Source organism: Chroicocephalus ridibundus, chromosome 5, assembly GCF_963924245.1.
Source record: "Chroicocephalus ridibundus chromosome 5, bChrRid1.1, whole genome shotgun sequence".
Lineage (NCBI taxonomy): Eukaryota > Metazoa > Chordata > Aves > Charadriiformes > Laridae > Chroicocephalus > Chroicocephalus ridibundus.
Window position 1 is genome coordinate 71,054,075 of NC_086288.1, and position 22,583 is coordinate 71,076,657.

The 22,583-nt window shown below is 38.6% G+C and overlaps 1 protein-coding gene across 2 annotated transcripts in view; it reads left to right on the forward strand.

Moving 5' to 3' along the window:
* Nucleotides 1-22,583, forward strand: part of CWH43 (cell wall biogenesis 43 C-terminal homolog) — a 29,927-nt gene that overhangs the window by 4,406 nt on the left and 2,938 nt on the right. Inside the window, exons 3-14 of one of the 2 annotated variants that reach the window (XM_063336175.1) lie at nucleotides 553-673; nucleotides 800-954; nucleotides 2,292-2,493; nucleotides 3,775-3,863; nucleotides 5,711-5,965; nucleotides 9,678-9,803; nucleotides 12,019-12,098; nucleotides 14,548-14,653; nucleotides 17,351-17,486; nucleotides 18,689-18,838; nucleotides 21,085-21,229; nucleotides 21,888-21,949. In XM_063336175.1, the coding sequence (XP_063192245.1) occupies nucleotides 553-673; nucleotides 800-954; nucleotides 2,292-2,493; nucleotides 3,775-3,863; nucleotides 5,711-5,965; nucleotides 9,678-9,803; nucleotides 12,019-12,098; nucleotides 14,548-14,653; nucleotides 17,351-17,486; nucleotides 18,689-18,838; nucleotides 21,085-21,229; nucleotides 21,888-21,949 (1,627 nt within the window). The remainder of the gene's footprint in view (nucleotides 1-552; nucleotides 674-799; nucleotides 955-2,291; nucleotides 2,494-3,774; nucleotides 3,864-5,710; nucleotides 5,966-9,677; nucleotides 9,804-12,018; nucleotides 12,099-14,547; nucleotides 14,654-17,350; nucleotides 17,487-18,688; nucleotides 18,839-21,084; nucleotides 21,230-21,887; nucleotides 21,950-22,583) is intronic. The other variant, XM_063336176.1, reaches the window with a different exon arrangement.

Consider the following 22,583-nt stretch of genomic DNA (forward strand, 5'->3'; position numbering starts at 1 on the left):
CCGGGGAGGCAGTTGCCTACTAAGCTGTGTGCAATGTATGGCGACTGCTCCTTTCTGAAAGGGATATGGCTTTTGCCACAGTGCGCGTACTTTTATGCCTTTTGAGTTATATAAGTGCACTGTGGCAAAAGCCATATCCTTCTTAGAAAGGAGTACTCACGATACATAGAGTGTTAACGGCTTTGGAGTTATGTAAGAGCACTGTTCAGGAATATCTGTATGCTTAGATATTTTATTCGTATATCCTATTTATGGAATCAATGACCGTAAGTATTTAAATTAAGGCAATCACTGCAGTCTTGGATAATCATTTAATGTTATTTTTTTTCCTGAAAATGGTGACTGCTGTAATGTCATCCGTAACTACCTAGTTTCTATCCATATCTACATTTCTTTGATTTATTTAAAAACGTGTAGTGTTACGTGTTTTCAGGTTAATGGTGTAGCCATTGAAATTACAGACAAGATTGAACTAATGCACAGGAAATCCTTATTACTTGATCTCTATTGCCCATTAAAGCAACCTCTGTGTGCGTGTGTGTTTGTTTGTAGGAAGCTTAGCATCATACCAGGCACCAAATGCTTCAATTAGACTGTTCATCTTGGCTGCAGGTGTTTCTTCGTCATTGCTGGTTCAAACAGTAACATGGTGGTCAGGAAACAGTTTACAAAGGTATCTTTTTATACTGACAGAGTTGTAAATTACGTTTCTTTATATTAAAAGGTTGGTTTTTTTGTGAGAAGTTTTTTTTTTTTTTTTTTCTCAAATGCATCGCTATTCCAAAACTGATTCTTACAGGTTCATCAGGATATGGGGCTTCATGCTAGGCAAGATAATGCTTCTTGTTCTTCGCATCTGGTATACATCACTAAACCCAGTCTGGAGCTCAAAAGCTGCCAATACTGTCATACTGACCCTTGGTTTTATAGCAGCAGTGGAGCGAATTTATTCAGGTAAGCATATGACAGCAAAGATGCCTTTTGTGAAAACATCCTAAATTATACCTATCTATATGTCACTGGGGTTTGATTTTTTTGGTTTTTTTTTGCTCAGTACAGTCTGCTTTTAGACCTGATGTATGAGCGTTGCAGACTTTAGAAACCATGGGGTACTTCCATCTGCCCATAACATGGTAGAATCAATATTGCAATTCATACAAGCTGTAGTAAGTTGATGTTGGAACTGCCAATTAATTGCAGTATCAATAATGTGACAGTAACACAAACAAAGGCATAACCTAGACCAATAAAATCAGAATGGCTTATCCTCATTCCAACATGAAACATCTGTGGTATTTCTGTTATTTTGTTAATTCAGTCTGCTCTTTGAGTTTCTCTGCCAGTGCACATCCTTTGACAGAGAAGGAGAGACAGGACAAAGCTGGGGAACAGCTGATGTGACAAAATAAACAGAAAGAATTGGAAAACTGGATGACTTGTCCTTGTCAAAATTTGCTTGAGTTCTTGGAGTGTCTGGACAGAGTACCCAGCAGTGGGGGCTGGCAGGGGCTAATCACACTTTAAAACTGTGAACGTAGTATTGTCAAGAAACACAGCGAAGCTGGGCTTGTTAGTTAAGGCAGCTCATGTTAAATCCTCAGAAGTTCCTTCCTTCTCAGTATAACCTGAATTAATTAATTGAAAGATAAGACCTTATCTATGTGTAAATAGGTATAAATTGGCGTGGTGTGTATTGTTTGTAGACTTGCATTACATGAATGAAGCCTGAGCTTCCATGATAATTTAGAAAGGAAATCTACTGCAGGAGATTAGGAAGGGAATCTGTCTTCTTTCTAGGTGACAAAGCAATATGTCTATGCAATTAAAGGTGCTGCTTTCTCCTTAGAGCAGAGAGGGTCTAAAGTGCATGGAAAAAGGAGAAGAGAAGGAAGGGAATTTACTTCTGGCTTCTTTGGAAGTGTCAGGTTTTGCTCTTATCAGAGTTTAGAGTTTCAGAGAACAGAATCCTCTGAACAAATTCTAATAACTTTTCTGCTGATTTTCAAAGCCAATTTAATTATATAAATTCCAGTAGTATGAAGAGTAATCATATGGGCAGGTTGTAATTTTTGTACACTTAAGGTGAGTAGCTTTTCCTGATAGACTCAGGAATGTTATTAGAGATTTTTTTGTCTTATCGATTTCCACGAATGATCAAGATAAGTTAGCTTTTGTGTTTGAGCCCATAATGTATTCTGGTAACTTTGTGATCTTGGTTATTTCTTTTTCTCAGTGACTCCTTCTAATAGGATTTGACAATTTGTTCAGCTATATTTCTGTTTTTTTTCTAGGGGGAGACAAGAAGAAACAAGAAGCAAACAAAACTGGTAATGCAGTTAGAGAGACTGTTTCCCACCCTCATTGGCTTTTGTCAGGGATTGCTTTTGGCAGCCTCATGTTCCTCACCCTGTGGATATTTGGGGAAGTCTCGCTAATTTCTAGATGGGCAGTAAGTGGACATCCACATACAGGTCCAGATCCTAATCCATATGGGTAAGTGGTTATTTTTTATTATTATTGTAACAAAACAGTAGTCAAAAGCCAGTGCTGTAGTGGGTGATGAATTAAAACTCAACCAGCTGATGGTATAAGAGCTTACATAGAATAAAGTGGGTACAAGGACCTTCACACAGAAGACTTGTGGATTCATTCTTGCTTTCACATACCTCTGAGCATTGCGTCTCTACCAATAAATCTTAAAATTTTCTAATACAGAATGATTTTTATTTCAGCAGTAAAAAAGTTGATTTGCCACATTGTAAAACAATTTTTGAAGTAGGGTCTCATCTCGCGGGTAACAGGCAATAGGACAAAAGGAAATGGCCTCAAGTTGCACCAGGGAAGGTTTAGATTGGATATTAGGAAAAATTTTTACGCTGAAAGGGTTATTAAGTGTTGGAACAGGCTGCCCAGGGAAGTTGTTGAGACACCATCCCTGGAGGTATTTAAAAGATGGGTAGCCATAGTGCTTAGAGATATGGTTTAGTGATGGTTTTTGTCAGAGTTGGGTTGATGGTTGGACTTGATGATCTGAAAGGTCCCTTCCAACCTAGGCGATTCTGTGATTCTGTGACTGAGGTTCAAGGACTTATGGATGAAGTGCATCTATAATATGCAGTAAATGAATCTAGCAGTTGACTTCAGAGAGGACATGGTAGGAAACAGTCTACCTCAGAGACGCGTGCAGATAAAAAAAGTAAACTGTGTGCAGTATTAAAGGATGTACTTCTGTAGAAGTTTTGGTTAGTAAGAACTTAGTCTTTATACTGTGTGTGGCTTGCTCAGGCTCCCAGATCTAGAATAACCAGATTAGTTTTTCTGAGTCAACTACCTGTAGCGGCAGGCGAGGTGGTTTATAATATGGAATTAGTATACACAAGAGCTACCCAAGACTGATAGCAATGTTAGATGCTGGAGGATACCCTATTTGACATGAAGAAAATACTTCTGTTTGGGGTGGATTCCTCCCTGTCATTTTCTCTGAGTTCTTTTTTCTTTTGTACCCAGTATTTCAGTGGACTGCTTCTGCTGCCTTATGTAGCATGCTTATACATTGTGATAAAATGCCATTATTTTCAACTGGATGTTTTTCAGATATAGTAAAGGGTGTGAGATAAAAATATTTTGTGCTCAAATTGAGATCTGTTTAAAATAAAAGGATTATAAAATATTACCAAACATCCTTGTCTGTATGTCTGCAAGTTTCTTTTTCAACGCCAGGTGTTTATAAAATTATATTAATGTATGATTTCTTTTTTCTTATTGTTGTATTAGAGGTACAGTTCTGTTGGGCCTGGCTCATGGACTGATGCTTCCATTTTGGAGCTGGTCTTCTGTCACCAGTTTTGCTTGGTTTCTGGTAGGTAGGTACAAATCCTGAGCAGAATTTTTCTTTCTATTACCTTACTCCCTTTACTCAAGCCCTTTGACCGTACGCCACATCTCAGAAAAGTAAATTGCTAATCAAAGCCTCTTCTTCTCTCTCACTGACTGTAGCGTATGCGTGTCTGACCATTGACTAAGGGTTACAGGCCAAATCTCCAGGCCACTGCAGAGCTTCAGAAACCCCTGTTAAGGTTCTGTTTCCATGAATATCGTGTTGGTTCTCACTGTCTGCATTGAGTAAGGCTACATCTAAGGTTATGGTGTTGAGATGACACAAGCCTCTTGATTCTGCAGGGGGCACAATAACTTGTAATGAGTAGTTCACCTGCAGGCAAACTTGCCTCCTGTCTCCTAAGTTGCCAAGATCTCCAGGCAGTAAAAAGCAGTATGAACATCAAGGCAGTTCTGCTGGAGCAATATATTTGTGAAGCAGTCTGGGTGGTGGGGATAGAAATTCAAGTGCTGGATTTGGACCTCCGTTTTCAGGAGGATGGTATAGCTATGCTGTGGAACAAGCTATGCATGGAGCAAGTAGGAGGAGATGGAAATAATTCTGCTCTTGAATTGTGGAGAGGTGTATTTTCCATACGGTCTCAGCATGGATGCAGCGTGGTTTAATTTGTAGGCTCATCTGAGTGAAATTTAGTCGTATAAATGCTGTTTAAAAAAAATTTAAGTCTGCTTCTTTGTGGCCTTAGCTAACTGTTTGTAGAAGAATAAAAAGCAGTACTTCCTACAAATGTTTAATAATAAATTGGGACATATCAAAATACAGGGACCAAAGGAAATGATGAGTTATGTTTTGCTTTTTTCTTATTTACCTTCTCTTTTGGAGCACTTAAGAGCCAACCCTTTGAAGTCATTTTCCACAACCTCGAAGACAAAAAATTTAATGCAAACTGGGTTTCTCTAGTCAGGAACCGAAATAAAATACCAAATATCAGGAAAGTCACAATAAAGGCAGAGAGCTGGCAATGCTTAACCCATCAGTTGCCCAAATAATTTACCTTTTGGTACAGGTGTTAGTTTTAAGAAATGTGTGTGCAGATTGTAATGTGAGTATGAGCATTTGATTTTTGATGTACACACATTGCTAATTTAAAACAAGTACGGAATGCTTTGTTAGCTGATTCAAGCATTGTAGTCTAAAATTCTCAGAACCTTAATGTATAAGAGTAAAATATTAAATTTTTTTCCAACATCAGCTATCATGATGTGAAAGTTAGTAAATGTTTTCTTACTTAAAATAAAGTTTTGAGTTGAAGTCCTCCTGTTAGAGAGAGTTTCCGTGGTTGTAAATGTTTTGTTTGGGATCAAATCCCATCACAGTCAAAGATGGTATGGTATATCAAGGATCTTGCAGTTAGTAAAAGATTAATACTTGTTTTCTTTCCCATCATATGGTTACCTAAAGGGAGAGAAGATCAGGGAGAAATATCATTTCTCCTCACATTAACCTATTTGATTCTTTCTGTGTTCTGTTAAAGGAGGTTCATAACAGGCAGACCTGTTAACCTCTTAAAAACTGCATCATCCCTCTTGTTCTGGGAGAGCTCTGTGTAAGAAAAACTGTTCAGTTTTGGCTCTTGATGATGTTTCTCTGATGTCTTTTTGCTTTACTGTTTTCAGTTCAATAGGCAATCTTTAAGATAATGAGATATCTCTGCGTTTGGCTATGGGGAATACCTGTCTTTCTCGTGATGCAGTTCTCATGGCTGCAAAGCACAGTTATATTTCTCAGGTGCTCTTTTTTTCCCGTGAAAAAGAAGGTGGCAGATAATATGCCTGACTGTGACTTACTCTGTTCTTTTCTGTTCCTTCACAGGTTTGGCATCTTCAGCTGGTCTCCTTTATTTACACACCTGGAGTGCTGCTGTTGCAGGCAACATTCTTGCTGTCTTTACGATGTGTATGTGGCCTCAACTGGCTGGACGCTTTGTTAGCTGTCTGCACCCTGGGAAAGCCATGACTACAGCCATGTTTGCCTACGTTCTTGAATTATTCTTCTGTGTATGGTGTACAGCTTATAAGTTTGTACCTGGAGGAATTTACGCTAGAGAAAGCTCCCATCTTCTTTTAGGTACGTTTATGACTATGAATAAATACAAATATGCTTTCTTTAGACTCACCCACATGTTTAAAATGTATTTAGTATGTAAATAGTCTTTCCAAATGCTCAGCTCCTGTTTGATTTACTATGGGTAAGAACTTCTATGAGAAAATTAGTGAAACATGCAAAAAATAATTCCTTTTTTTCTTTACTGTTAGAAATGGTTTAAAATGTGGGCAGAAAATGAAATTCGGTTGAGGGAAAATTATGAAGTGAAAAAAAGTCTAATAACTCAAAACACAACTGAGGAAGAGTTCTGTTAATCAGTCACCCTACAATATGGCTGCAATCCAGGGTGTGAATGCACCTGTATGCTAGGTACCCAAGATTGCAGTATGGTATCTCAGGTAACAATGTAGTTTTTGGAAACTTCAGGGGTTTATGAAGGCTGTGTTCCTGGGACTGTAACATAATTCAGTGCATTATTTAGCCCTGATCTGAGGAGCAAAGTGCAGCATCCTCCTGATCTAGCTAGTCTGCATTTGAGACCTGAGCTTCGTCTCCCCGTGGCTGTACCTTATGCTTTGTGGACACACCAGCATGTTTGGAGGAATGTCGATAAGCCTGCAGTGTAAGAAACTTGTCAAGAGGAGAGGAAGAAAAGAAATTGTCAGGGATTTGCTGTTGAGGAAGAATTGAGGAGAGCAAATATAAAGGTTTTAGCAAAATGATCCCTTGATGAAGGTGGAGAGGTGGAAAGAAAACCAGCCCTTTCTAGTTTTGTCTCCAGAATTATTTTCTTATTAGGTGCTAATGTGTTTCAATAGCATAGTTCACTAATTATATTTAAACAATGCCAAACATTGTCTGGGGCTAAGTATGTGGCACACTTTAAAATGTTACACATTATCCTGTGTTTTGTTTGAAAAGGATTAATGAATGCTGTGCTTGACTTGTTGCTCCCATAGTTTTAGATTTTTGTAAATGTCTTTGAAACCACTTTCTGTCACTCCAGTTTCTTAGTCTCCATTTGTGTTTCATATATTACAGCAATCACATGTGGGGTTTCAGTTTGTTTTGTTTTGAGGAGAGTTCCATCACATTTATTGCAGTTGTCTTTGTTCTGAAAACACTTTGGGAGTCTGTAGAAACAGTTATCTCAGTTAATTTAATTTTATTTTTTTGAAGTTATATGAAGAAAGCGTGTGGTAGAAGAACGTCAAATGCTTTCTTGAGTAATGCTTTGACAAGAAAAGCTGTTGTATAAAATCCCTCTCTGTCACTTCCTTTGAAATACAGACTTGTGACTAATTCACCTGGCATGATGACTGGTTAGTAACACAGAGATGGCCCTAACTTTCTCTTTGGTAAATAGAAAACTGTGAACTGGACCTGTCTCAGCTGATGGCATTACATGAGTTTATATTCCATCTGAGAATCCAGTTTCTGTCTTTTGGATGCCATCCCATTGCTCATGAAAGATTTGCAGATTATACCATTGAGATCATGTATTTGTTGCTGCACTTCTTCCCTTGCAGCTTGGCTTTCTGGCAAACTGCTTGTTTTCTTCTGGTTTCTTTCAGGTGCAAGTGCTATTTCTTGCTTTCTCCTCCTGTCCAATATCCTGCCTTTCTCTTGCCACAGTTTGGGTAGGGAACTGCACCCGGAAAAGGGACGATGAAAGTAAGACCATTATATTCAAAACTTCTGTGCTGCTTCACTGTGGTGTAACGTAATGCTGAGGGATCGGATCCCTGGTCTTCCATCAACTTTAATGGCTTTGAATCAGTCTCCCTTTGAGAAGGTTTTTGTGTGTGCCCCCTTTATCATTGCGCTACACCCAGCTTCTTGGGTCTTTCACTACAGCTAATGTAACAAGTCAGGTCAATAAGAAAATACTGAGTAACGGTTATTTTCATCTTCAGCTATCACTCTGAAATAAAACATGACTTCTTTAGTTAATTAACTGTGCCACAAAGATATTAAGGACATATTCGTTTTCCAGCAGAGCTCTTATCCAATTCATTATTTTCCCGCTTTTTCTTTGCAGGTAATTAGATCCTTTAGCTCATGAGGGGTCAGAAAAGAGCTTGTACTATTAATCTGAACTACCTATTGAAAAGATACCATCACAGTGCATTGCAACAGTTAGTGCACTGAAATCACTCACTGCCTTTTAAAATGTGTCTGTAGGTGTGCTTAGTTGTCTATTCTTAAGAAGCACAGCTGCTTCTGTTGACTCTGGAGCAAAAGAATACAAGATGCTGCTGTGTTAAACTGGCCTCCCAACCTGCTGCAGTCTGCTTACATTGCTTTAGAGCAAACTATTGAGCAGTTGCTTTTGTAGTTCTTACATAAAAATGTGTTACTTGTATCTTGGTGACGGAGCAGTTCATTTGCAAAGATAATAGACATCTACAATCAACAATGTATTTTTTCATCAAGCTGTTATTTTAAGGTTCTGTAATAGGGAGGTGTAACTTAATTGTTCTTGTCCAGGCTAATTCCAGTAAGCTTTGAAAGCACTGGCCTGAGCTGAGAGTTGTAGCAGTCAATAGGGGCCTTAAATTATGATAAAACGCTTCATCTACTGGGTGATAGTCTTTTTGACGTAATACCCTGAAACTGTACTGCAAATCAATGTTTGCTTGAGAGTGCTGGCTAAGTGCACTCGAGGTTCTGTGGAAGTTGGTGTTAGGATACGCAAAGGTGAGGAGTCACTACTTTGGCCCAGATCGAAGGATTAAAATATTTTTGTTTTCATTGATCTCCCAATTAGTACATGAATGGAGGAAGGGAAGACATGGCTTTAAACAAATGTTTCACTAACAGAAGAAACCTGATAAAATGTGCAGTAGTGGGACCCAATAGTACCATCAGAGTTAAAATATCTCTGCGTTTCCATAGTGAATAATGAGACAGGTTTTGAGGATTGCTCTATTAGCACCCAGCACAGCCTGATGCTTGGGACCACAAAGTTATCGGGTAATATCATGATCCTTAGGCTGCTGGGTTGCAAGGGAAGAGCTGGAACAGCTATAAGTTGCATTAGTGTCTGTAGCTCCCCTTCTGCTCAGCCTGAAAGACCCAAAAATGGACTATATTTTGGAGCTCACTGTAGTCCAGAGTAGAGTTCATAATGTGAAGGGGTCTTTGGCTGGATACTTTTACTATTAGGTCTGCTCTGCAGTTATCAAAACAAAGCAGGCTTAATAAGATTGTTTCAGGTGTATTAAATTTTAGCATCAGCTTATTTGTAAACAAACAAACAAACAAAACCACCCCAAACAATGTAATTTTGAACTTCATTATTTTTTTGTGAAACAAGGTGTTTGGTGGCATTTTAAATAATCTTTTAGCTTTGAATTCTTGTTGCAATACTACTGTTTTGAAATATTTTTTTGAAATATTTATCGTTAGTGGCATGTTTAATTTTATTGGAAGCTATGCTTATGTCAACAAATACAACAATGTAAATGAAAAATTTTTGAAGTGCTGCAGGCATAGGTGAGGTGAATACTGTGACAATGAGAAGTAGGATCTTCTCTATCAATAAATCTCATATTGCCTGCATTACTACATTGGGTATGGCATTTATCTGTGTTTGTGCTTTGAATTGTCTTTGTTGGAGCCATAATGTTGAATGTAACACAACAGCTGGGAGCTTATAAATGGTGCATTTATGAGCAATGTTTAATATGTTAAAACTCTATGAAAAAAGTAATGACTTATATTTTCACAGGGTTTATCATGTTATGTATTGGCGTAGACTTTCTGACAGGACCCAAGAAGGACCTTAGCTCTATCTTTGAAGTGAAAAGCAACCAAAAGCCACTTTTCAAAAAGAGTAAAAACTATATTAAACTACGTAAGTATAGTTTTACTTCCTTTTTTCCATGACTCTAGGAATAATGTCTGAGGAAAAAGAGTAACACAGTGGAGTGTTTTGCTTGGGTGTTTTAGAAATGCTTTTTGGTGCTAATTTTATAGCTAGACTTGTAGTTGGTATTACCCTAGTTCCAGTTTTAATGATGACATATACTAACTGAGGAGCTGATTCACTATCATTACAGTTAAGAGAGAGGCTATTCCTCATGGAAAGTCTTAAACGAAGACCAAAAAATTTGAACTGGGGGGAAAAAAGAAAATGTAAAAATGGATTTGGCATCATTTGTGATTTCATTTTGGCAGTTGAGGAGGCGGCCTCTCTGGATCTTGGGATTTATTACATGTGTATACAACAAAAATATGAATGATTTTTCAGCCCATCCGATTTGTTGATTTTGAAGCAGTTCAGTGTGACACCCTTTATAGGGCTGTGTGAGCTGGCTGGCAGTGAGGTGGGACTCAGCTGGCCCACATATAATGTGACACCCCTCCTGCATGAGGAGGCAGTCCTGCAGAGCCTGTTGTGGCTGACATCACTACACAATTCTGACGCCCTGCTGCACGTTCAGACCAGACCTGTCCTCAGGAAACCTTTTTGTCATCTGCCTGTGGACTATGCCTAGAGATCCCAGCTTTCCCAGATGATAGGTATGAGGTCTGCTTTTTCCCTTGGGTTTTGAAGAGAAAACGTTTGAGGTTTTACTGCTTTTTGGCTTTTAAATCTCTGGAATACATAATCCATCCAAATGATGTTTTCAAGTATTTCTCCCCAATTATTTGAGCTTCAGATCTGTTTTCATCGTTAGTTTACGTTTTCTAAGGAAAAAGTCTGTCACTATAGCAAAGTTTGGTAGAGGAAAAAATTGTGAGGCGTTAGGGCATGCTGACCCTACAGAGATCAGGATGCTGAAGGTTCAAATCCCTGCATCTTTTTTAGCTTTGTGACTTTGGATCAAATCGCTTATCATTTGCATACCTCATTTTGCCTCATCTGTAAAGCGGAAACAATAGTGCTTCACCACTTTTCAGGGCTGATTCTGAAATCTTTATGAAAGTCTTTAGCCTATATACTCAGAGGCCAGAAGTCTGTGGCTCCTGAGAGTTTGTCTGTTGGAGGCAACATGAGCAATGCTGGTTTGAGTATTACTACTCAAAAACATTTCACAAAAGTGAGTAAATACTTCAAAATACTGTCAGTGACAAAGCACAGCCCTTGCTCAACTAATTTTGTGGTGTTACAACAGTAACTCTTGTACTTACTCATCATGCCCAAACTTGTATTGTTTCTCAGCTTCCCCTTTAAGCACCTTTGCATTTTGCAGAGTATGAAATTGCTTGCTTGACATCTACTAAGGTAAACAGCATGTCTTTTCTTCTGACATCACACATAGTAAAATTTAAATAAATTTCACACAAAATTGTTCCAGAAAACTTGCATAAAAATAATTACATATCTATTGAAAGATCTGATGAAAAAATAAACTGGAGTTACTGAAATCATTGTAGATAGCATATGCCACTGTGTAAATGAAATAACTGCAGAGGGTTTTGGTCATCAAATGGCCATGTGCCAAACCCTGAGAGCTCTTAAGTGTCTGTTGCGGTTATTTGGAAGGCTACAGGAGAATAGGAAAGCTCTGAATTTGCATTCTGTGAAGCTACAGTGCCTTTCCAAGAACGTATGAAAGGACTGCTCTGGAGGTCTGGCAGGGATCACATCTTTCTGACACCTAAGGGCTTGCGAAGTAAACTAAATTTTCTGCCACACATTGTACTATGACAAAATAAAAAATGTACGCCGCAAATGCATACCTGGAACACAGAGAGGAAAAACACTAGAAGGCTTACATGATGCTCTTGCTCATCTCCTGTAATGAATTCTTCGGTAGGTATCATTTTTACATAAATATTCCAATGAGTTTTGGTGTATTGTATCTGCTCAGCCTGTTGTGTTTTGGAGAATCTAAGTGTATCTGCACACATATAAGTATTCTGCACGCATGTAGATGCTCTTAAGTACACTACTTAGGAATGGTGTTATCACTGGCATATGTGGAAATTTAGATGTATACATTTCCCATTCTATGAATACCACATCTTAGAATGACAGTGTACCAGTTCTGTTTAACTGCAACAACAACAACATTATTTTCTCTTGCTTTAAAAACAACTTTTCTGTGTGTTTCTGTTTCAAGTATTGTGGCTGTTTGTTGGTGTTGGTTTGCTAGGATTGAGTCTACGTTATAAAACCTACCAGAAGAAGTTGGGCCAAGGGGTGAGTAGTGCGTTTGTGAAAACTGTAACTTTCAAATATACAGTAAAATGCGTGTGTGATGTCTTAGATGTGTTGGTTGGTGCTGAAGAAATCTTTGTACCAACATCCAAGTATTCAGCAAAACTAATGCAGAAATGAAGATGCAAAAAGTTTAATTTGTAAATTCATGTTGAATATCGGAAGTGTCTGGGTCTTTGGATATTTACAGTGCTGCTACAAAAGAAAAAAAAATTCTGAAAAACTGAGAGATGCTTGTTTCATATATTCAATTTGAATGTTACTTTTATAAGTGAGTTTATTTGAATTGTATTCAAAACTTGACTGGACAATGCTGTTAGCAGCCTGATCTTATATTAGGGAAGCTTGAACAGGTAACCTCTTGAACAGGTAACCTCCTGAGGCTCCTTCCAGCTGAAGGAATTCTATGCTTCTATATTTATATGCATAACTCTGAATTGAATCTCTCTGAAAAGTTGGTTGTCTTGCGTTAGACTTAGACTATTTATGGAAATTGGATAAAAATTAGAAGATGCCAGTTTTCTATCTGGCAAAAAATTAAGTATTGCAATGATAGGAACAATTAAGATGCTTAATGCTCCCGAAGTTTAGCATTTAGACTGCTTACAAGTTGTCTGAGTATGTTGCTTGCCTATTTAGTAATTTTAATTCAAAATCAGAGCTGTTTTGATCAGATATAAATTAACATGTTTCCATTCTATGATTTAATTGATTACTAATATAAAATTGAATTTTTCATAGAATCATAGAATTGTTAGGGTTGGAAGGGACCTTAAAGATCATCTAGTTCCAACCCCCCTGCCATGGGCAGGGACGTCCCCCACTAGATCAGGTTGCTCAGAGCCCCATCCAGCCTGGCCTTAAAAACTTCCAGGGATGGGGCTTCCACCACCTCTCTGGGCAACCTGTTCCAGTGTCTCACCACCCTCATGGTGAAGAACTTCTCCCTAACTTCCAGTCTGAATTGACCCATCTCTAGTTTTAATCCATTCCCTCTAGTCCTACCATTACCCGACATCCTAAAAAGTCCCTCACCATCTTTCTTGCAGGCCCCCTTAAGATACTGGTAGGCCACTATAAGGTCTCCTCGGAGCCTTCTTTTCTCCAGACTGAACAACCCCAACTCCCTCAGCCTGTCCTCATGGGAGAGGTGCTCCAGCCCTCTGATCATCCTCATGGCCCTTCTCTGGACACATTCCAGCACGTCCATATCTTTCTTGTAGTAGGGGCTCCAGAATTGGACGCAGTACTCCAGGTGGGGTCTCACGAGAGTGGAGTAGAGGGGGAGAATCACCTCCCTCGACCTGCTGGCCATGATTTTCCTGATGCAGCCCAGGATACAATTGGCTTTCTGGGCCGCTAGTGCACACTGATGGCTCATGTTGAGCCTCTCATCTACAAGCACCCCCAAGTCCTTGTCTTCAGGGCTGCTTTCAAGCCAGTCACTGCCCAGCCTATATCGGTGCTTGGGATTGCCCTGACCCAGATGGAGGACCTTGCATTTGGTCTTGTTGGACTTCATGAGGTTGGCATGGGCCCACCTCTCCAGCCTGTCAAGGTCCCTCTGGATGGCATCCCTTCCCTACAGCATGTCAGCTGCCCCACACAGCTTGGTGTCGTTGGCAAACTGGCTGAGGGTGCACTCTATGCCACTGTCCATGTCACTGACAAAGATGTTAAACGAGACCAGTCCCAGTACTGATCCGTGAGGGACTCCACTTGTCACTGGCCTCTGCTTGGACATGGATCCATTGACAGCCAACTCTTTAGGTGCGGCCGTCAAGCCAGTTCTTTATCCACTGAATTGTCAGTCCATCAAACCCATATTTTATCAGCTTGGAGACCGGGATGTCGTGCACTTATGAATCAGACTTTTCTTTTTTGGTGGCAGTTCAGAAATAGTCTTCTGAAACTTGCTCTTGACATGTATTCCTGTTGGTAATTTTTTTGTTAGAGAAATCACTGATGACAAATGCAGGAAAAGATGCAGAAAAGGTGATGACAGCTAAGTAGAAATTGTGTGTGTTTGTGTACACACCTGCACGCATGTGCGTATTCACACATACACACAGACATATATGGCTGGCTTTCTTTTTAGACCTCATCAAGGTTTGTAGTACCTTATAGTGTGGAAAAAAGTGGGTAGTTCCTCTCAGAAAGATGAAAAAATTTGTAATCTCTTTCATGTTCATTTACTTTTACAAATTCATTTTAACTATGATGGCTTTTCTCCTCTTGTTAACAGCAGATTTTTCTCAAGAATAGCTAAAGTCTTTTGTAATCCTGACAGATTTATTAGGAAAATATATTGGTTAAAACATCTCTTCTTCCTTGTCTTTTATGGCACCATGTATCTGATGTTGTTGACTGCAAAGCTATAATATATAAAAGTCAAACTGTACTTGACTTTTTTTACATTTATTTTTTTGAGGTTCCAAAAAGAGACTTCTCTGCTATGATCTGGCCTTTTAGATTTGGATATGACAATGAAGGATGGTCTAATTTGGAAGGATCAGCTAATTTGCTTAATCAGACAGGTAACATTTTTTTCTACTTCATTTATATTTGAGAGGGTTCATCTGAATAGACAGATAGATAACTGAGTCCATTCTTGCATTAACACAAGCACCTGTGTCTAGTGGCTTTTTCCTGAATTTGTGAAGTGTTCCAATACAATCACTTCAGTTAAAAATCCATTTGCAGAGGTGACAATTTTTTTAATGTATTTTAAAGAGATTTCTGGTTGGAGGAAACACTTCGCTTCTTATTTGGATTTTTTTCTCATACTGATGATGAGTTACTTCTCTATAGACAAATTATTTGCATGAATAAAATAATAAATATCCCTTTAGATCAAATTTACTGTTTTATAACTTCTCTGTGTTTTTAGATGTAAACTAAAACTAGCGTTATATAATTCCTAAAACGTCTGAAATTAAAATGCCCTAAACAACATGTACAGAGGAGAAACAGACCAGTCCGTTTCCATCACTGAGACCGAGCAATTTATAAAAGAAAAACAGTGATTGTAGCTTGGTTGAGTTGTCATGTTTTTACTGTAAAGAAGGGTGTCTGACCTGTTGCTCACGGACAGGATTTTGGTTGGAAAATTACCTATAGGAAATGAAGAATTTGGACCAAAGATTAGTGCTGCTGCAGGGTGCATTGAAAGGAATTGACCAGTGGTGCTTGTAAGTGTTGTTTTCTGTGATACCCATGAGATAGGGAAGACTGGGCGCCGCTGCTTTAGGATTTAAAGCAGCTGAGGAGACAAGGAAGCATCCATGCTGCCGTTCCAGCACTTGATGTCCTCCTCTCCTCTTATGGTGTGAATGCACCACATGGCTTTGCTGAGCAGCTTGGGCTTGACAGACCCAAGTAGTGGGAAGGTGCTGGCACAGGTGCTGCTGTGCAAGCCTTGATTTTGTGGCAGAGATGCCCAGGAGTTAATTAAGAGGGAACAGGCTGGTTCATCCATCACTCACTCCATTGTCCCATGACCAAAGGTTCAGAGGGCTGAGCTCTGTAGGCTGTCTCACTACACATTTGATGAATAGAAAGTTGGGGCATTCTTGTACATATGTGATTCCATAGCTCATGGCTTATGTCTGGGTACTTACTTAATCTTTGCATATTTATTTATGAACTGTAATGAATGCATTTATTTCTGGTATCTGTAGTTTAAATTAATGAATATTAGAAAAAGTGATTACCTGGTTATGTCCGTTGAGCATTTCTTTATGGTATCGCTTCTAAAAGAAGCAATTGCTAAGTCAAAAGGCAGGAAATTCTAAACCATAAATGAATAAATCTTAATTCCTGATTGCTGGAAACAGTATTCTGGAGTTTTACGTTACATGTATATTATATAAAATACCACATTAACATTTCCAGGAAATGCATTAAGGCATTCAGAGTTAAGCTGGAGATTCTTAAACTATTTGTTTGCTAAAGTGAGAGCGATAGAAAAAAGAGTGGCTAACTTCTTCAGTGTAGGGGTTATCTTTAAAGGTGTGGTGGTGTGCGTGCCTTGGGCTCATCTTCTCTCAGTTGGAATAGTGAAGATGCAACATGTAATGGCTTTTGTGACTGTAACTCCTGTGTGCCCTGAAGGGAAACATCAACCCCTCTCAATGGTTTCAGTTATTGTTTCTGTGGCCAGCACGTATGCTAATGATGTAGAAGGGAATCCCCTTAAAAGTACTCTAACTCCCTGCTAACGTGGCTTTCATACTGCTAAATAAGACATTTGAAAAGCAAAAGATCTTGTGGTAACAGTGGTGCTGAATGGAGCAGCCTTAATTCCTTATAGAAGGGCTTGCAGATGAAGCTGTGACTCGATCTGTCTTCCAGAGTCGGAGAGCACTCCAAGGGGGGCATAACCACGGTGAGAAGGGAGCACTTCTTGCTGCTGCAGCCGTACCGGCTTGCTGCTCAAGCTAAGCCTGGATGGTTCAGCCAGCCTGTGGCCGGCTTGCAGACTCCCACCTTCCTTCAGGCATGGGCAAGTCTTTCTTAGCTGCCAGTTCCTTCAGGGATCGCATAGCTCTTCTGTATACTGCAGCTAAAATACAGGGGAACCTGGCATGTTCCCCTGACAAAACCACACCTCAGCATGTAAACAGGGAGGGACCACAGTGCCCTGAGAAAGTGAGGTGGCTGAGGATGGCCAACAATTCAGTAGAGCTGGGAACCCTCCTGTTATCATGCCTGGAGGCTGACGCTAGCTTGCTATGGGGTGATTAATTGTTTTGGCAGCAGCAGCCTGCTTCCTCTTGCACAGGACCCTTTGGAGCAGAATAATATTTGGTAGATGAAGGTAAACGCAGATGTGCTGCATAGTGCTTGTTGATCAAGTTGAAAGCAGTAGACTCGCTATTGGTTGTTAATCTGTGTATGCACGTTATATCTAATGGTTTTGAAATGGTCTACACTAGGTATGTGCAGGCCAGCTGTGCTGTGCAGTCTCGTGTGTCTGGTTATGTACCAGGGAGGAGCCATGGCACCCAGACCCTGAGTATCTCTCCATCAGAGGCTGTGTAGCCTACAATGACTGAAAGTTTGGGCATGACTGTTGCCAGCATAAGATTTGCCCTGATTGACTCCTGAAGGGGTTGTGTCCATCCCTGTGTAATCAAGAGAGAAATGATGACATTATGTAGCCATTTATAAATCACATTTATAGGTCACAGTTATAAACTGGGAAGGATTTTCTTTTTTCTTGCCCGTTTTAGGTGCAGATTTTATCACTATTATAGAGAGTGATGCTTCTAAACCGTTCATTGGGAACAATGATCCAACAATGTGGCTAGGAGAAAGACTAGGATTTTACACAGACTTTGGTCCAAGCACAAGAGATCACACTTGGGGGTGAGTCATCTTTACACGCACAGTTACAGTAAGTAAGTGTAAATACACTGTCCAATACTAACTCCATTAGAACATGGGCAAAGAATAGTTGGAATAACAATCACTGTAATCACTTGTTGGAGCTTGTCTTTAAGAACATGCTTTGGTTGCCTAGCATTACAGTGCAATGCAGATGAAGTTTTCTCGTTGTTAAAACTAATCAGGTTTTGGTGCCCGCCCCTGTAAACTACTTTGGCCTTGGTGATGCAGAGAATGGCATCCTGCCCCTTAATCTACAGATTTGGAAATTTGGCATTCTAAGTACTATATCTGATTTCACTTTTCTCATTGTTTTGTTTTGGGCTATGAGAACTTTAGATTTCAGTCTTAAAATTGTGATAGAAGTTGGGAAATGTAAGAGCACCTGGAGTTATTAGAAATTTTGAATTCATTAAAGCCAGCTTGAGTCCTGTAGCGGGAAATGAGCATAGAAAGATACATGTCTATTTTACCAGATTTTTTTTGTGTCTGATTTTATTTTAATGCTTGACCAACTACTAGTTGCTTGTCTTTGAATATCTTTGTCCTCTGGAAAATAGTGGCTTTTTTTTCAGGGGGATATGCAGATCTCTGTGGCAGATGGAACTTCCTAGTGATGTTGCAACAGCTATTTAATGTTTGGGATATGTGAGGGGAATTTAGTAACATTCCTTTTCCAGAGCCCGTGTCTTTAAGTGATGCAGAATGTGGCAGAAAAGTCGTTATCAGAAATTATCTTCATGAAACATTTTGAAAAACCTGATGCAAAATGGTTTTAAGGTTGATTCCAAACACAAGCTGAGAGAATGAGAAATCTGCAACTTTAAAAATTTATTTCTACCTGCTTCTACTTCTAATAAAATACATTTTAATTAATGGTATTGTAAAATTCTGTCTTGTCTGAGGATGCAGATTTTGAAAGGCTCAGTGTAAGAATTCATATATATGGAATGGTATTTCTTAGTGTAGGAATGAATTTGATAATTCATTTTCAGACATGTACTTAAGTAATATTCTAAAGGCAAACCTTCTAAATTCAGAAAAATCCGCTAGAAATGGTTTGTGTTCTGGTCTGATGGTTTGAGTTCAGTGACCATTAGTCTTCTGGTCACGTTTATCTGCTTAGTTCACAGTTGTGAGGCCTGTGAACTACAAAATGTAACTGTTTCCCTCTTCTCATGTAGGATTATGGCGCTGTCAAGGTATCCGATTGTAAAATCTACCCATCACCTCCTTCCGTCTCCAGAGGGAGAGATTGCACCTGCCATCTCCATGACTGTCAACTTCACAGGGAAACTGGTTGATTTTGTTGTCGCCCACTTTGGAAATGAAGAGTGTGTATTTTATTTATTGTTACATATGTAGTGCAAAGCCATGTAAAATACTTGCAATTTGTGACCTTCTGGGATTTCTTTTGTACCTTTTAAAATGTGCTGCTGTAATACTGGTTCTAACAAGGCACACTGGAGGAAATACTATGACACAGCTACTGGTTTAAAATTTTGAAGCGTTTTTTAAAAGGGACAAATGTGTCATGCAAAACTCAGCTGAACCTAATATCTGAGTTACTAGACATATATAGTAAACCCACAAATCTGCAAAACCACAAGAAGTAATAGGGCTACAGGTACACCTCAGTGTAGGATATCATCCTTCTGACTTTCTCCATATGGAATAGATCTATTATATTCCACAACGAGAGCAGATAGTTATAGTTAAAGATAGCATTAATGGACAACTGGTGTTTATTAAAAAAAAAAAAAAGGAGCATTTCTGAAACCTCCAAGACGGTATTGAAACAGCAACAAAAATACCCATTCAGTGTCTTTCTGACTATATGAAAGTGTAAATATCAAATCTGATATTCTAAGGAAGAATTATACCAGCAACTGAAATATGTGATGGGAAAGATTAAGGTATATCTTTCAGTTCCTTACTTTAAAACAATGTCTTGATTACTTTTGTGTAATGAATATTAATAAGGTACAGTTTTATGATGCTTCATGTAGCTGTATTTTCTGTTTTATTTGATGCAATATCTAGTATGTTTGTGGTTACGCAGTAAGACTTGAACTTTTAAAAATATTTATTGTAATTCATGGAGAGGCAAATTTATCGATTGGGTGCAGAATATAATACACAAACAAGCTGCTCAGAAAGCAGTAGGAATTCTCATTATCCCATACTGAGCTTCCCCATTTCTTCCCCTGGGTAGAAGCTGTGCTCCAAGCATGCAAATTGTTTATAGATGTCCCTTTTACTGAACACATTCAGTTGTCAGAAACCACTCCCAATTTGAACTCTAGAAAGGAACTTCATTTTGTGCCTCACACAGATGATTAGACTTGCCTCTCTGAGAAACTGTTTGACCAAGTAGAAGAAAATAGCACTGTATTCCCCCCTCACAGAGAGATGAGATAAAGATGAAGGAGAAAATAGGAAGAGACACATGGAGAACAAGTGCAAATTGGATTGTGTTTTGAGGTGAATGAATTTATAATTAAATGGCACGCACAACTGCTTGTTATTCATCTTTTTTCATCTGCTGCTTAGGATGACATAAACTATAGAATACTGGATAACTAGGGATTTTGTTTAAAGACTGTTTTTTAAATGTGGGAATACAACAATGCCTGTGTCATTTAAAAGAACCTATCTTATGTAGAGGTGTAATTCTGGAAAGAGCAGCTATCTGAGCTGGCTTCTCTTTAAATGGTTGGGGGTTTTTGTCTCCTGTCTGTGTGCTCTTTCTCCCTAATGCATTTGCTTTGGTCAGAAGTACTGCTATTTAGAAAGCATCGCACCATTTAAATTCTTGTCGTCTTTTGGGGTTACAGATTCCACAGTCAGCTCCCTGTCTCAATTGTATTTAGCCCAGTCTACCAAAATATAGAAGGGAACATACTTTGCACAACTGTTTAAAGTTATTAACATGAAGAACTGTAGAAAGAGAACTGCCTTTACATTATGTTATGACAAATCCAAGGACAGGGATTGGGATCCAATACAGTATTTTACCAGGCTCCACTTATGCTATCACTTCTGGTCATGTCAGAACTGTTGTGTAAGTCTTGTTCAAGAGATGCAGAATACCTGCCAAATGTCAATAAGTAGTGTTAACGGGATGACTTAACTCTTAAGTTCTATTTCATAAATTATGTGACCCAGACTTTAAGACTATATTTACCACAATTGGTCTATCATAAAAGTTTTGTTAGCATGTGAGCTCTTTGTTATGCACAATTAAATTTCAAGTGCAGGCTGAGACAAAGCCTCAGATAACCAAAGCACTTATATTCACATTTCTTAGTGATGAGATCAGTATTAAAAACAAAACAGTAATAGAAAAAGTTGTTCCTATAATGGTTAGAAAGAGAACCCTAATTACATCTACCACAACCATGTGGATTTCATTGAACATAGTGAACATTTTGAATCTTTGAGCTTTGTATAAACTTTCATACTCTCTAAATACTGAGCAATAAAAAAGATGTCAGATTCGTTTGTGGTTTGCTATGTTATAGCACAAAGATTCTGAGCTAAAATCTATATAGGTTAAAGTCTTTTCCATTTCTTTCAGAGAGGACTTGGACAGAAAACTCCAGGCTATAGCTGTTTCAAACCTATTGAAGACTAGCTCTAAGCAAGTGGTATTTCTAGGATACATCACTTCAGCTCCTGGATCCAGAGATTATACTGAATTAATAAAAAATGGAAACGTGCAGGTAATGCAAAACTTGTATGTTTTACTTTTATGTAATGCTTCTTTTAGCAGTTAGAGATAATATACATTTGCAACATTCGGCTTAATATTTCAAATTGGTAACTTAGACATATAAGAAAATACATACACATTTTTAAATAGTCTTCAACTGGCTGACATGTTATAGAGAAGGTGCAGTTAAATAGTGAAAGGACAAGAGGCGATGGACAGAGGTTGCCACAAGGGAAATGTCAATTAGATAACAGAAGAAAAAAAAAAATAGAATCACAGTTAGGGTTATCAAGCTCTAGAACAGGGGCCCAGAGAAGTTGTGAAACCTCCATCCTTGGAGATATTAAAAAGTTGGTTGCAACCTGCTTGAAGTTACTTGGAGCATGGGATTGGGAACAAGTGTCCTCCAGGCATCCCTTCCAGCCTCTAATTCTATGATTCTTTTGTATTAAAACTGAGTTCTGCAGTTTGGTTTTCTGTCAGATGTCAAAAGTTGTCTGATTTGTCTAACAGTGTTGTTTTTTTCCTTTGTAAATTATTACGATGTTCTAGGCAAAACATTTTTCTGCAGCAGATTTACATGTTGGTTCTGTTACTGATTTAAAGCCTATGCATAAGGAAAGCTTGCCTTATTTGTTTGACTTTTTATTTTTTCCTTCCACTTGTAGGATATTGACAGTACAGATCATGACAGATGGTGTAGCTATATTATGTATCGCGGAGTAATAAGGTGTGTTAAAGTGGATCATTTATTCATTGATTTTAAATATCTTTATGACGATCAGTTTTACACCCTTCTGTAGGTAATTGTGGAAGAGTCTTATATCCCTAAACAATTGTGTATAGACAGTTAGATATATAATGAAGTAATGTGAAACATCAATCTCAGGATGAATTGGTGTATTTCTGAATATAATTTACAAAGACGGTATTACAGGTTTCATCCTTCTGTGTCAAAAGCCTTCAGATCTAATCTGCTTTAGTAACATAAAACTACTTTTTTCCAAATCTCTGGCTTTGCAGTTTCATTCTAAAATGTGAAGGCTAAGCCCTAATTTGTGTGTAACACAGAAGATACAAATTTTGAACTATGATTGTAGGGTTTGTTGAAGCAAAATGCTGATCTAATCCAGCGAAGCTTTATGCTGGATTTAGTGGAAACTTTAACTGCATAAGCCTATATTGAAGCGATTTCCTCTGCTGGGACCTATGCATTCCATATCTTTTTAATACCAAGTTGCTTGTAAATCATTCCCTTGGTGATGTATGTAGCAGAATGGAATTCAACTTATGCTGAATAAACTGCAATTCTGCAGTGTTCACAGGAGTAAAACCATTAAATTACATAGCTGTCTTAAGTAACA